At 45.3% G+C, this 15,032-nt stretch overlaps 1 protein-coding gene across 9 annotated transcripts in view; it reads right to left on the reverse strand.

Moving 5' to 3' along the window:
* The window catches only part of synrg (synergin, gamma), a 52,558-nt gene that overhangs the window by 26,631 nt on the left and 10,895 nt on the right, over positions 1–15,032 (reverse strand). For 3 of the 9 annotated variants that reach the window (XM_088906918.1, XM_088906917.1, XM_088906915.1), the window contains exons 3-16: positions 13,830–13,957; positions 13,222–13,352; positions 12,701–12,806; positions 12,483–12,594; positions 11,546–11,857; positions 9,980–10,261; positions 7,870–7,947; positions 7,400–7,596; positions 6,056–6,313; positions 5,422–5,552; positions 5,053–5,171; positions 4,669–4,731; positions 4,258–4,287; positions 1,789–2,796 (exon numbers count right to left, since the gene is read on the reverse strand). In XM_088906918.1, coding sequence (XP_088763044.1) covers positions 1,789–2,796; positions 4,258–4,287; positions 4,669–4,731; positions 5,053–5,171; positions 5,422–5,552; positions 6,056–6,313; positions 7,400–7,596; positions 7,870–7,947; positions 9,980–10,261; positions 11,546–11,857; positions 12,483–12,594; positions 12,701–12,806; positions 13,222–13,352; positions 13,830–13,957 — 2,955 coding nt within the window. The remainder of the gene's footprint in view (positions 1–1,788; positions 2,797–4,257; positions 4,288–4,668; positions 4,732–5,052; positions 5,172–5,421; positions 5,553–6,055; positions 6,314–7,399; positions 7,597–7,869; positions 7,948–9,979; positions 10,262–11,545; positions 11,858–12,482; positions 12,595–12,700; positions 12,807–13,221; positions 13,353–13,829; positions 13,958–15,032) is intronic. The other 6 variants (XM_088906919.1, XM_088906916.1, XM_088906924.1 and 3 more) reach the window with 4 other exon arrangements.

Here is a 15,032-nt window from a genome sequence, read left to right on the forward strand (position 1 = left end):
TTTCCAAGTACTAAACATATCAAGTGCTAAGGTATTGAGTGGTGATAACTCAGAGAATTTGTTTTCCTGTTCTTCACAATAATAGTCAACCCCAATTTACAACTGTTGAACCTGAATATAATCTGTAATGGTTGTAAGATGAACTGTCAAGTAACTCAGAATTGGCAGAAGGGATAGACTTTTAAACCATTAAATGAAAATGTCATACTATGCAATGTTACAACAGTAATTCAGTCTAAATAGTTCTAATTAAATAAACATAAACCTTTACAGTTATTATTCTGAATATTACAAAATGAGTTCTGTTTTTATAAGTACCACGACTGGTCTTGATAATTTTATGGGCTTGTAATGACTTTCCTGGCTTATTACAACTGAATAAGTTAGAATTGCACACTCGCACAGACAACTACAAAGCACCACTGCCTTTAAATCAATACCCTAAGAGGGGCTGCATTTGCGTTCATAGATCTGTCACACATACTTAGAAAATCATTACCTGATCAGTCGTTATTGATTGTGCTTTCACTTGCAAAGACAAACTGATGTGGATCAAGAACAGAGGGGACCCGAAACATTTATGAGCCTGTGGGAAACCTGGCTTTGATTAAAAGCATTAGATAATCGAGGAATCAAGCCAAGCACACAGAGTGCCAGAATAATTTAGGCCAGATGGTACTTCAGACGTGTTTTGGGCACTCTCTGGAGTTCACCTGGAGTTGAAAGGATGTTCTGTTTGCGAGAGCAGCACACTACCTGCTAAATGGTGTTCATTCCAGCCGAGTTCTTAATCAGGTTTATTGATTATTAAGGCTTGTAAGACACCGGTTGGATTTAGTAATTAGTATTAACCCTTTTATTAATAATTTCAGGTCACAGACTTGATTGAGGACAGGTCTGACTTCAGAATTGGCACTGGGTTGATACCAATAACAAACCTTGTACAACCTTTTAAGAGCTGAAAGAAAACTTCAAAACTGACCTCCGTAGAAGAAAATTGAAGCAAATTCACCTGCGATTAAGAACATGGCTGGAGAAGAAACCGGAAGAGATGGAAGAGACCACATATGACTAACACTGAGAAGCACTGCTCTAACTACCTGACAAGGAGACAGATGAAGCTCAGTAATAGTTCAAGCTCACAGATCAGAGCAACAAAGTGTGAAGAACAGGCACGAGTCACAGTTATTTCTATGATAAAGCTTGTCCAATGACATGAGCTCATCATATACTGTAATCTAAATTTTTAAAGACTTCTGTGAAATGACTTGAAACAAATATGTCAGGAACTGTATTTTTAAGAGGAAGAAGAGAGGTAGTGCACTTTTTTCTTTTAACGTATGAATATCATATGAATGGCAGCAAATATCTTAACACTGCTGTCTTATTTGACACTATCATTTCAGATACAGGCCAAGTGCTACAGGAGACACTTGATTAGTGTGAAGCCTAAGATTAATAGAGAACGCAATAAATAAGTGACGGAAGCCTTTTCCTATTCAAAGATAAACACATAAATAAGTTATTAAATAATTTTAACATATTTAACTTAATTCAATGTGCAAGTAAAGGGAGGCAGAAACCAGATGGGAAAATGGGAAGGTGGGACAGATGGAATGATATGAAGTGTGCAAACTTTCAATACTCCAGAACACCATCTGCTGATTCTCAGCACGACTCAGGGAGTTCACCCAGTGGGAGGAAGCGTCAGTCATACAGGCGGGTCAGGGCAGAGCTGTGCCTGCATGCTAGCCAGGCCTCACCAGAGCAACCGCACGAGTTCCTCACCTGCAGCGGGGGGCTGGTGGGCAGAGAAGCCGGGCAGGTCGAGGGAGCTGTCTGACATCACGTGCTTCAGGTCCCCACCAACGTCCGACAGCTTCATGTCCAGCTGGACCGAAAGCGCGTCCTCCGAGTCCTCCTTACCCACACTGCTGCCCCCAATGGACGGGAGGTCTAGGGACTTGACGGAGGCCGAGTCCTCTTTGGCCTGCTTGAAGGCCGCCACCTTGTCCACCAGGCTCTTCTCCGAGGCCCCCAGGGCAGTGGAGAACTTGGAGGACTGAAAGTCGGCAAAATCGTCGGCGTCACCTTTGAGAGACAGGAAGGAGCCACCGCCGTTGTCCTTGGCGTCCTCGAAGCCCGGCGCACCCTCTAGCGAGAGCTGCTTGAAGACGTCGTACTTGTCGGAGAGGTGGGGCTGCCGGAGCTGTTGCTGCTGCTGCTGCTGCTGCTGCGGGGGTGACAGAGTCTCGTCGGGGGGCACCCCCACCACGCCGCTCTCGCCGGGCCTCGCCTTGCTCTTGGCCTCAGCCGAGCTGCCGAAGGTCATGAAGTCTGCAAAATCGTCCTGGACCGCCGTGCCAGCCCCACCCCCGAGGGGGACAGACGCTGACACTGTAGAGGAGGAGGTGGAGGAGGAGCCAAACAGAGCAAAGTCACCAAAATCATCCACACCTGCCCCAGGGGCCCTTTGCCCAGCAGGGGGAGCTATCAGAGAGGGGGCAGAGGGGAAAGCTGGCATTTTGGTCTCGGTAATGGGGACGGCAGGAGCCAGAGAACTGAAGAGGTCCAGGTCTGTCATGTTGAGAGGGGTTTTGGGCTGGGAGAGGGTGGTTGGGTGTTGCTGCTGCTGCTGCTGCTTCTGTAAAGGCTGTTGCAGGAAAGGAGAAGGGAAAGCAGGCTGGAAGATTTTGGTCTGTTCTGGGGGATCTAGTGGGGAAACGCTGTCAGCCGTCTTGAAGTCTGTGAAGCCATCATCAGCGCTGGCCGATCTGAAATCTGCAAATCCTTCCCCTGGAAAAAGAAAATGCATCAGAAGAGAGAGTTGGCTTGTGATGTACAATAACCAGAAATTCAGAGATACTTTATTACCATTACCATTGCTGGAAAGCAAGAATTTAGTCATTCAATAACACCTGTTGCTCACACGTTTCCAGCACACGTGGTCAGTCTCTGAACTATGTTTGAGATCCAATCACATGGATGAACGAGCTGTAAGGTGCGTCATGTGGCACATTTAATGAGATTGAACTACACCACTGCACACACTGAGGTACAAAAGCAGCAAAGCAGGCAAAAATACATGCAGGACACCAAAGCAATTATCTAGACCCACAGAGAAGATGATAAAGCAAAAATTAAAATTTCCTCTTCTCATGGTGCTCCTGATGATGAATGCACATCTGTGTTCATTGTGCAAATCTTTTTTTTTTAAAACAGAATTCTTTGAAGACACTCTTTCATCTGCTTAAGAGACTGTGCTGACTTCCACTACTGCAGGTTTTTCATTTTATATTTTGTACTGTCAATCCAGATTCTCACTTTGCAGGCTAACTGCAAAGGCAAAGGGCAAACACTCCTCAGAGCCTGCAGGTGTCTCTGCTTGAATGGTGGGAGCTCATCTACAAGAGATATGCAGTAGAACCCACCAAAAAACAGTAAAAAAAAAAACGCTTCTAGCTCAGTATATCGAGTTCACTCTTGACCTAAAAATGTTGTCCCATTTTTTAAAAAAATCTGGAACTGTCAATTTGTGTTCCTTGTATGGTATGTGTCTCTGTGTAGAATCGACAACTGTTAAACAATCTTCTTTAGGATCAATTAGATAGAAGCAGCTAGACAAACTATATGGGGCAAATGGCCTCTTCTCATTTGTGATCCAAGACTTTCGCAGTCTCTGATTCTTACTGTTCATGGCAACAACCCAAGACAGGAGCAATAAACCACCTGCCATGCTGCAAGCTGCCTGCAGAAGAGAGAGGTCTGACTGGAGGAGCTATGCAGCCCTGACAACACTGCACACACACAGGAGACTGGCAACGGAGAGCTGTGGAGGCCCCAAGGTCAGTCCTACACAGCGCTTGGCCAAATGTGCGTCACTGTCCACCCATGTGGCTGTGCCACACAGGATATCCAGGGCCGTGGGCAGATCCTGACACTACCCAGACTTCAAATGGCAATGACTTGATTACAGGGCTCATCCTGCACTCTTAAAAGCGCAGCCTTTATCAGCACAGACACTCAGAAGCCCCGGATTGTGTTTTTCTGTGAGGTTTACATCTCTGAATTCAGACCCCATTGGGCAGCACAGTGTGGGGGTGTGCAAAACGCTGCAGGTACGTCAGGCGTGGCAACGCAGTCCTGATGCTGTAAGTGAACCTTGTGAAAACCTGAAGAATCACCTTCACCCCAAAATACATATAATTTTTAACTCAAGCAAGTAAAACCAAGGAGGTCACTACAACCATAACTTACTGGAGTCCCGAAAGTTTTCCCCTTTGGAAACTGCTCTAGTAAAACAGGGACATGAAAAAGACACCTCTGTCAATGTTACTAATTAGAGACGTTTGAGCATGAAACAGCTATTCTCCTCTCTCGCTCTCAAATCATGACCCAGATGTTCAATTTTACCAAGTAAAAAAAAATATTTGCAATATATCTTACACGGAGAAAATAGCTATTTGATGCCTTAAAAGGTTTTACTAAATGCTTCTCAATGTTTCTACAACCCTCTTTGTCACATGCCTCGTCAATATGAAATTAAAGTAGACAAAATATGGTTTTGGACAGCAGAGGAGAGACAAGATGGCAAGTTTGTTTCGTATGTAAATATGTGATATGTACTTGACTACCTTATCTCTACAAAGCTTAAAAAACTTTGCTCACCTATTGGCTTCAAATCAGAGGGATGTTCAAGTTGCCTGAAAACACTGTATTTATCTCCAAAATCTGCAACATAGGAGAGAAACAAACGATTAGTATGAAACGGTAAATTACATAGTCCAAAACTTATTTATGGGATGTTGGCTCCTGCCATCCTCGGTAAATAACTATTCCGAAAATTATGGTTCAAAAACAACATTTCTAAGAATGAACAATGCTGAAAACTAAATACTAATACCAGTATTACAGCTTTCTTTCTTCGGTTAGTGAAGCCGATGCTTCTTCTTTTTGAACAAACTCCAGACACTGCACATGAGAGCCAGACTGACCAGGTGTGAAAAGACACGCTAAGCTCCAGGTGCTGGCTTGTGCCAGACGTTACTGTACCTGCAGCAGAGGGGGTGGCGTCTGCTGGCGGGTCCACGGACAGCTGTTTGAACACCGCGTACTTGTCAGAGCTGGACGATGCTGCCGATCCGGACACAGGGGTCAACAACACCGGAGCACTGTAGGACCACAAGCATTTGCTCATTGAGGCGATTTACAACTTAACGGGGCCTGCTCTAGTGATTGCTAAGGAGACAATTATGTGACACAACTACATCTCAATTTAACCTCCAAAATCTGTATCATGTCTCATGCAATGGAAAGCTTTGTGATATTCTGGAGAACAGGTAACTGTACATACTGAAATTGATTCGATGCTGCCTGCATGTCTTCAGCCTATACTTGAACCGATGGCCGTCTGGCCCGTACCTGCTCTGAGGCTGGGTGCTGGGAAAGGCTCCGGAGGATTCTCCCTGGAATTCGGTGAAAGAGTTGTCCGCCATTCCCGCCTTGGGCGCTTCCTGGAAATCCTGGAAGTCATCCTCATCAGGTTTTGTCACCTGGACAACAGGAAAGCAGTTATGGACTCGACAAAAAAAAAATCCTCCAAACACTGAATGCAGCTACTAGGCGCTGTCCACAGCAGGAACACTGTCTCATCTTTCCTGACAGCTTTCTAGACATTTGGCCGTGACAGTCACACCGAGAAAGAAGCAAACAATGCATCATTCTGCAAAGGAGAAGGAGATACCCATCTGACACTGATGGCACACTTGTACAGAAACAAGTTTTCAAGTGGGGTTTGTCTTCCTAAATTTATTTTTTTAGCCTAAAGACTTACCATTTTTAATTAAAAGAAGCTTTCAATTAAACTGTGAAAAACATGGGTATGGAATTACTCACATTTGGCAGAACCTGATCAATATAAAATTCAAAAATTCAACCCGTTTTTACTTTTTCTTCAACTTCGTGACCACAGAGCAGCACAGTAAGTCTAGCCTGACAAATAACTTCACCTTTCAGTCCAGAAACAGGGGTGGAAGAACACAAATTGCACAATTACCTGGGCAGCAGGGGGGAAGGTAGCCACGAACCCTGCAGGGGGCTGTGAGCTGGAGCCCTGTGGGGCTGTAGGGAGGGACACGCCCATCACTGGGGAGGCGGTGGACATTGCCATGGAGACCGTCGGCTGGGCAACAGAGGGCACTGACATCAAGGGCTGCTGATGCAGGAGAGGGGGCATGGCCAGGGCAGGTAGTGTGGGTACAGGGGGAGAGGGGAACTGGCCCAATACATCCAGGCTCATAGCTGGGAGACCATTCTTCAGATAGAAAAAATGAAAAAAATTGTTACAGAGGCAATGACATCACAAAACATTCTTTCTTAAAGCAGTACCAGCTCTAAGCAAAACCCTAAAAGGGTGATGATTCAAAGCTGCCTGAACTCCCTCTTTATAGCACTTTTGCCTATGTAACATGGACATTCTTTAGCAAACAGAAGTAGACAGAAGTTTAAATTAGACATTCCACTTTCTTGCCTGCATTTATATGTAATGCATTTGCCCCATGGCCTGTTGAAAAGATTTCTACAAAATTTCTGAAGTGAGTTTGGGTTCTCGGAAAGAAACGGGCCTGACTTTTCAGTGTGACAATAGAAGGAAATTAGCTCCCTGCCAGACACACTGAAGACGTGTGTTCCATATACGCCCTGGGGGTGGGACGCAGGCAGAAGACCTGCCCAGTGCCATCAGAGTTAATCCAAGAGTCAGGTCAAAAGTCAGACGATGTGCCGAGCCAAAGTTAGGGTTAACACATCCACTGTTTCTCCAAACACAAAGGACTGCAGATGAAATGATCTCAACAGCATTCAGAAACAAATATCCATTGAATCTTCGGCCTTGGCACAGTGAGTCTGCTAAAGAGCCCCTTCAATCTGAGAGGCGATGTTTCTTATTCACCTTTGTTCCTATATTTCACTAACCCCTTTATTACTGTTGCTACATTACAATGACAACCCAGTTCTGTCTGTGGTGATAGGCTCCGCTTCGTTCTGTTTTTTTTCTTCCAAATGAGACAGACTATCTTCTGAGTGAATTATTCATTAAAGTCAAGTGTCATTTTAACAAATATCACTGGGAGATTCCTCTGCTTTTTCATCATTCTACAAAAGAGTCCTGCTCCATTTGCTGGCCCCTAAGGACTCTTTACATTTACATTACAAAAAGAACTCACATTCCTCCCCTAGCCTCTGATCCAGCACTTATAATAAGCCATACAGAGATGAAAGATGTAAATCTTTCTCACAAAGGCACAGTCTCCCGCACAGCGATAAGAAACATTCCCCTTACCAAGGGACCCAAGTCACAGACATTGGCCTTACTAGTCAAAACTAGCCAATCAGAGCGCACCTGTGTCACACCAATCATCGCCAGCACAGTGTAAAGCTCCTCCTTTGTCAGCTTCCCTGGTGTTGTGCGATTGGCTGAGGCCCATATCTGTCCCAGAGCTTCCCGTGGCAGCCCCGATGACATCAGAATGGGGTAGAGCTTGGCCGTGTCGATCCCTGAAGGGGTCATGGTGATCTCCAGCACTTTCTTGTACAGGTCTGCGGGTTACAAGTGCGGCAGAAAAGCTCAGCTGAGGGCTACACTCTGGCACTGCGAGACTGCTAGTCTCTAACTGAGGGTCAGAGAGCACCAATGAGTAATTCTGTTAGGGATCACAAATGTCATGCAAGAGATACAGTACAAAGAAGCCTACTGTAAACCTTTCAGAAGTTTATGAAATGCTAAGCAATAATAAATGTCCAATGTAGAGTACAAGTTCTGCATTGACGGCAAGTATTTGGATTAAGACACTGCAAGAACTGGGTCTTTACCTGGGACAAGACTGTCATTGTAGAGCCAGGCAGGCATCATGGGCTGGATATGTTCTTGCTGGGGATACACGCCTACACCTGAAAGCAGCAGAGTGACACAACTGTGACGCAGCCCAGTATGTCGTCTCCACGCGGGGACCCCTCTCCCCTGGCAGCCACGGCCATGTCCTTCTGTGGAGGCTGCAGGAATCAGTATGCGCAGCTACACTCATGGCCTTAGTCTGGAGCAAGTGTGGACTGTGGAGTGACTCATCATGATAAGAGTTGGCACCGATTCACAGAGGACCATTCGCTCTGCTGTTTTACATCTCAAGTCATCCGTTCTGAAGTGATCATCCAGTTATTCAGAATGAGAGATGAGGAAGGTGAATAAAATATGCCGTTTTATGGCTATATAAGCAAACTACTACAGAAAAGGCCTTTATTGCATATATGGTATTGTAGGTATGTCTTCACAATTACAATGTTATGATTGAGAGGCACCCCACTTTATTGTCAATCTAAAACAGCTTTTTTTATTAATTTCATAATGAAATGGGACTGTGTGAAACAAGGACGAACATCTACTGACAGTTGCACAGTTAAGGCTCATGGATGACTGGATCCCACAGGTGGCAATCGATACAAATGCCACCTGCTGCTCTGGGCTTTGATAGCTCCAGTCAGGAAGTGCTTAACAGGCCTGAGGCTCCAAGGCAACTCAGTCCTGATAATCAAATAACTGCTACATGCACACCTGAGTGCTAACATCTTATATAGCCTGACACAACAGCAGAGAATGAAAACAAAACACAATCGATTAAGGGCAGCATGCAAAAAAAATCAAGAAGAGTCACCATCCACAATTTCTCATACAGACCCTCTGGAATGGGTCAGTGAATCCCAACAACCTCCCAGTATAACCGAAGCAGAAAACAGAAGAGCTGAATTTGCCAGAAGTGTTACAAGTGCAGACAAGTGCTGCTAAAGGAGTCCTGTATGACAGCTTTGTTGAGACAAGGGGATCTTCTGTTTGCAACAGGCAGGGCAAATGGGAAACATTTCTTAAATGCTGCAAACACGACATCTCATAACACAAGTGTTGACACACAAAACATACTGCAGTGCCTCCACCTCAATGCATTTCTTCAACTGAATTTAGGAGATGTTACTAACATGCAAATAACCTGGAGAAAGCATGCAAAATAATACTGTCAGTAGAATATATGGTGCATGCTGCAATTGTGATTACTGATGGGAAAAATGCTTAAACCAACAAATTAAATAACCATTACAAAAATAAAGGTACCATCTTCAATTATATCACAGCAGTAAAACAGGTTTTTCACCCCTTGTCAAAGTAATTCAGCATGTACAGCAGGTGAAATCTCAGCAAGTTTCCATTTTGCTTTCCTCTCTCACTCTCACATGGTTTCAGCAGTAGCGTTTGTGCCCAGAAACAGGACTATCACCATCACAAGATTATCACAGCTATCAGGAAGAGAAACCTTGGTTTCTACAATGGTGCCTGACACCAGAATTCATGTGTGGCTAATCCCTAGGCAGTCAATAATTTGCCTGAAGATCAATGCAGCCACATACTCTAATAATCCCAACAGAATGAGAAAGAGAATAACAAAACTTCCACCATATTGATGTCACAGATAGATCTGGGGCCCCTGCATTTCTTCAAATGGGGCACAAAGCTGTAATACCTCAATACCTGTTCATGTGAAAATCCTATTCATATTCCCAGTCATATGCCAAAACAGAATCACAGCACAGATAGGGTTACGCAGAAACAAAGCATCAGTAAGAGGTTATTTCAATTTGCTTGCATTGTTAAAAGAAGGAAGCAATGTCAAGAAATGATTCAACATAATAATACAGAGCCCCGAAAACGTTTTTTAACAATGACCTATTGGGGGGAAAAAGGCAATACAATTTTCTCTGAAAACAGAAGAATCCTCAATCATCGCTCAGCTGATCGATCATTGATAAAAAAGGAGAGCTCAGAAACAGGGTGGCCCGTGAAAGGAAACTCTGCGATGCGGAGCACTTGTGTTAATAGAGGACTGTCCCACAACGTGGCTGTTAATCGAAGAGAGCATTTCACAAAGTCGTGTCTCACCGCTCTCATGCGCCGGCGGAGGGGCGTGGCTTACAGCTACCTTGGGAGCCGGCGGCGGCGGAGAGTGTGGCGGCTGGGAAGGCGTTTCCATGGCGAAAGCGGAACTCAGGTTGCTGTCGGCGACGCCCCAGTTGCGGGCTCTCGCGCTGGGCTGAAACTGGGCTGAGACCTGAACTCTAGGGCTCATCTCCGCCAGGGGCTGGCGGGACTTAAAGTTAACCTGGGCTCGGCTGTCCGAGGATAAATCGCAGGAGGAAAAGAGCTTTTCTTCCAAGGAAGGGCCTGAAGGGAAGGACACAACTGTTGGACTTACACTGTTAATGAACTAATTTCCCGATCAATCAAGACCTGATCAAAATAATGCTTCCAACACAGTGAATCTGAAAAACCTCTCCAGGACTCTGTTCTAAAGAGTGTACTGTATTTTTTTTTCCTTTAGTAAGAACTTCCTTCTTGTTAGAACAGAGAGTTTTGTTGAATATTCTGACCCCCTACAGCAAGAACAGGTGTACCCTGCCATGTATTTTGTTAATACACAAGGCATTTTTAGTGCTTTTTCTTTTTGACAAAAAAGTAACACTAGGAAGCATTACAATTAAACATGTTACAGAAATGCAGTCTTAAACATTAAAAATACTTTCTTACTCTGGTGAAAAGTGGATCCAGGTCCCTGAACAGAATGGAAAAAAGTTCCACGGAGATCGTAATGGTACAGTTTTGACTCGAGCACTAAAGCGATGTGCCGGGAGTGCAGTGTAAGCCCTGCTTTCCAGACATCACTGGTTTATGACTGCGCTGTACCACAATGTGAGTGTGATCATGACCTCTCAGCAAAGGGGTCCAACTGTCTGTGTGCTACCTGAACTGGGCAGACACCTGATTTGCCAGAAATCTTGTTTGCTGTGTGAGCAGTCAGAGAGGGCTGCATCACAAATCCAACGGATGCCAGCTCATCGGAGCACACTTGTGGGACCCAAAGCATGGAAAGGGACAGAAGGCACCGATCCTGTGGGTTTCAGGGGAGAGGGCGGGATGCAATGTTTGGAATGTTTGGTAATGAGCTCACAAACATCAGGCTGTTATTTAACAACAAGTGAATCCCAACTGAAGGGGTTGCAGAGAGAAAAATAATTAAAATTCCAAACAAAAACACAGAAAATAGTTTCATCTCTGGCTTGCATTTTCTTCCTTCCTGCTGCAGATCGCCCTCCTCTTTTGCCTGTGGCACGCAATCATTCATTATTGACGTCTGAAGGCAGGTGTAATACATCAGGCACTTACAATGGAAATGAGCATGAGAGACGCATCTTTCCTTGTCATGTCATCAAATATACTCCTGCAGTGTCCCCCAAAATAGCAGGAGCTAAATCACACACTTTCGATGTTCAAATAATGACTTGCACTACAAGGCTTGGTAAATGAGTGCCTATACTAATACTTTTCTATGCATAAACCACTCATTGGCTCTCTGCCTCAGCAGAAAACACAATGCACTACGAGGTTTGCATCTGGAGCATTAGGAAGTTTTTTGGAGGGCTGGTAAGTAAAATAATATTCAAGAATTACCTTTGAAAGAAGAAGATTGGGAGCTCGGAGCAGTTACAGTAGAGCGTTGGGTGACTGACGTGACTGGCACAGAGTGAAGGACAGACTGAGGGGGGAGGCTGGAGGTGGGGTGCCCTGCGGCCTGATCCGAGGGTGGGCGCCCCACTCCTGGCCGGAGGGATGGGGACGAAGGGGGGGCGAGGGGGAAAGAAGAAGGGAAGGACGCCGAGGGCTCAGCCGGGCCCTGCATAAAGTCACTAAAATCGTCGTCGTCTTCGGGGAAGGCATAGGGGAGGGAGAGGGAGGAGACAGAGGAGTGGGATGGCGATGATTCTGCAAAAATGAAGAAATCATGATAATGGCACCACACACACACACATATATACACATACAACTACAATGAGAATGGAAAATAAGTGACAATTAAGTACCTTTCTATTGTCTTAAAAGCAAAGCAATGTAAAAAGAAAAACCGGCACCCGGTAAACTGATCTGTGAAGGACCTGAAGAGGCAGATCTGGACTACTATGCAGTTACCGTGCAAACCACGTCAGCATGTGTTTAAAAAAAAAAAGCGAAACGGCCGGAGTACGAGACAAGAAGAGGGGTAAAATTAATCCAGTCAGCGGAAACCACAGAAAATAAGGAGAGGTGACGTGTGGGAATCGCACCCGGCATCCAGAAGAGCAACCTGGAGATTTGCTGGTGGATAAAATTCCCATTAATAACCTCAAGTTCTATAAATGCCGGCACTTTTTAAATGGGTTTCTGAAGGATCTAGGTACATATGAGATAAATGCACTCTATCCAATTAATCCCCAGTTTGCAACACCTCATCAGAAGACAGACAGCACTGGGTCGATCGCCAAGACCTACTCCACATTCAGCCATGAAACAGTAAAGGTGAGTTTGTTTATTTCAAGGAGCGGGCGTGTGGAAAATGGATATTGTAAGGTACCTGGCTTCTTGGGGTGCGAGGAAGGCGTGGGGTGCATCTTGGCATCCCGGCTGAAGCCATCCAGGTTCCCCTTAATGGCTTCCAGTGCATCGTCCCTGCTTTTCTCTCCCATCTGCACAGAAGGACAACAGGCCATGCTGCGGTGATCTCACCGTGATTGCGAGGTGGCCACTGCGAACAGACAGGGTGCCCTGTGGGCCGCCTGGCGCGCACCATACCTTGGGCTTGACGCTGCTCAGCAGGCGCAGCTTCTGCTTCTGCTCCTCAAACTGCCTCCGTTTCCTGTCCTCCTCCAGCATCTTCTGCTGCTGCTCCAGGCGCTTCCTGCAGGGAAGTGGGACGCTTATTCTAGGATGTACCTGACTGCCTTCACAGCGGAGACAGCCAACCCTGACTCATTAATTAATTAATTTACTGTCTAATGAATATGCAAACACTATCGAGCTGCAACGAGAAAAATCACTGTCCTAGAAAAAGATCAGAGAAGATGAATGTTTGCTTCCTGCGCCACACAGAACGTCATACAGAGACAGGAGCAACAGATCCCATATCACAAGCAGAAATTAGAAAAAGGTGCATTTAAGATGGACAAAAGATGGAAATTTTATGTTAAGAGTAATCAGTCTCTGCTGCAAGCTACCCAGCCAGTTTGTTGCCAATACTAAACTCAGTAGAGGTGATTCTAATGTTTAATTGAAATATGGGGGGGAAAAAAAACAGAAGAGAAAGGTTCGCTTACTGGTGCTCTTCTGCGATCTGCTTCTGCATGTCTGCAGTGTACTGGGGTCCTGGCCCTCTCATGCCCATGAACTGCGGCTGCGCCATGAACTGCATCCCGGGCGGCTGCATGGGTCCCATGGCCATTCCACCCTGCCACAACAACCACCACAGCCGTGTTACTGCCACAGCTCCCACAGGGGTGCACAGCTTCCTCACGAGAGCCCACAGAGCATGGGGAGACTCAGCTCTGTGGTCTCCCCATGCTCATTTCATTTAATTTCAGAGCCTATTCTTAATTCAGTGGGAATACTACACAGCATTTATGTTCAGGACTCCCGGAGACTACTTCTCTCCACCTGTGCTGGGGCAGATTAAACACTGATTGACACCTTTAATGTGTTTTAAAATTGATTTCTGGGGTACTTTGAAACTCAGTCTGGGAGATGCTGTGACGGTTCCATAAGGCTCAGATTACAATATTTAACTGAGGGAGGAAAAAGCAAAATGCACAGCCTGCTCTAAGATCCCTTGATTCCCTCTAATTTATGTTCAGGACTCCCGGAGACTACTTCTCTCCACCTGTGCTGGGGACGGTAGGTTAAGGATTACACAGAGAAAAGCACTAACCTGAATGGGCATGGATCCGGGAGGCAACTGGGCCCCGAAGTTCATTCCCATCATGCCCTGCATGTTCGGCTGCATGACTTGTACCATGGGGAACCCCTGTTGCTGCTGAGGCTGCATGGGCACCATACCTGAAACACCAAAAGGATTTTGTTTTAAATGACACCTGACAAATAACACCCAATATCCCACCCCAGAAATCAATTTTAAAACACATTAAAGGTGTCAATAAGTGTTTAATCTGCCAAGTAAAGAGCAGGGTTGGTCCAGCTTGTTCCCTTTGGAGCTACAATCCAGCAACTCTAATAGGTCACCCTTAATTGATCAGTTTATAAGCATCTGGGACAACTTTGTTTTGACATCTTACACTCACGATCTGTTCTGTCAATTAGTTTAGAGATCTGGAAGGAAGATACCGGCCCACCTGTGAGACTCAAGGTGCACAGCTAGACACCTCTGATTTAAAAATTAATTTTCTTATTGCAATGATCACAACGCAAATGTCTGACAAGATCACCTGATCCTACCCTGGTTGCTTGCGGGCTCTGAGCACGCACAACACCACTCCCAAGACAACAGATAACTCTGCCTTGCTGTAGGACCAGGTCCACTACAAGGGCTAGTTTCAGACGAGGGTCACATCACTTCTGTAACTCACTCAGTGCACTGAGCCCAGTTACAAAAACACCTTTACAAATCGAAGATTTAAAAGCACCCTATTAGAGATGCTGTACTATGGCTCCCTTGTATAATTGACAAAAGAAGAACAATGTTTTCATTTCATACTGATGTGTTGTGAATCTACCCCCTTTTTTTGCAATCAATCTTCAAATTAGATCAAACTCCAAAATAAAGTTGCAGTTTTAAGGAAACAAGGCCTTGTGCACGCTACTTTGAAACTCAGTCTGGGAGATGCTGTGACGGTTCCATAAGGCTCAGATTACAATATTTAACTGAGGGAAGAAAAAGCAAAATGCACAGCCTGCTCTAAGATCCCTTGATTCCCTCTAATTATCTCAGCACTAACACGACAAGAGCATTGATGCAGCACAGGGTTTTAATTAGTGCCTAATAATTCAGCTATGTAAATGGCAGTAAGAGGTGGTTTGTACAATGAGTGAGCATGTTCCCTTTCCTTTACTCTAAACTGACTTTCTGCAATCCCACGGTTGGACAGTCTCAGGAGGGAAACAGTAAGTGCTTTCA

This window comes from Atractosteus spatula, chromosome 27 (assembly GCF_055471065.1).
Source record: "Atractosteus spatula isolate fAtrSpa1 chromosome 27, fAtrSpa1.hap1, whole genome shotgun sequence".
Classification (NCBI taxonomy): domain Eukaryota; kingdom Metazoa; phylum Chordata; class Actinopteri; order Semionotiformes; family Lepisosteidae; genus Atractosteus; species Atractosteus spatula.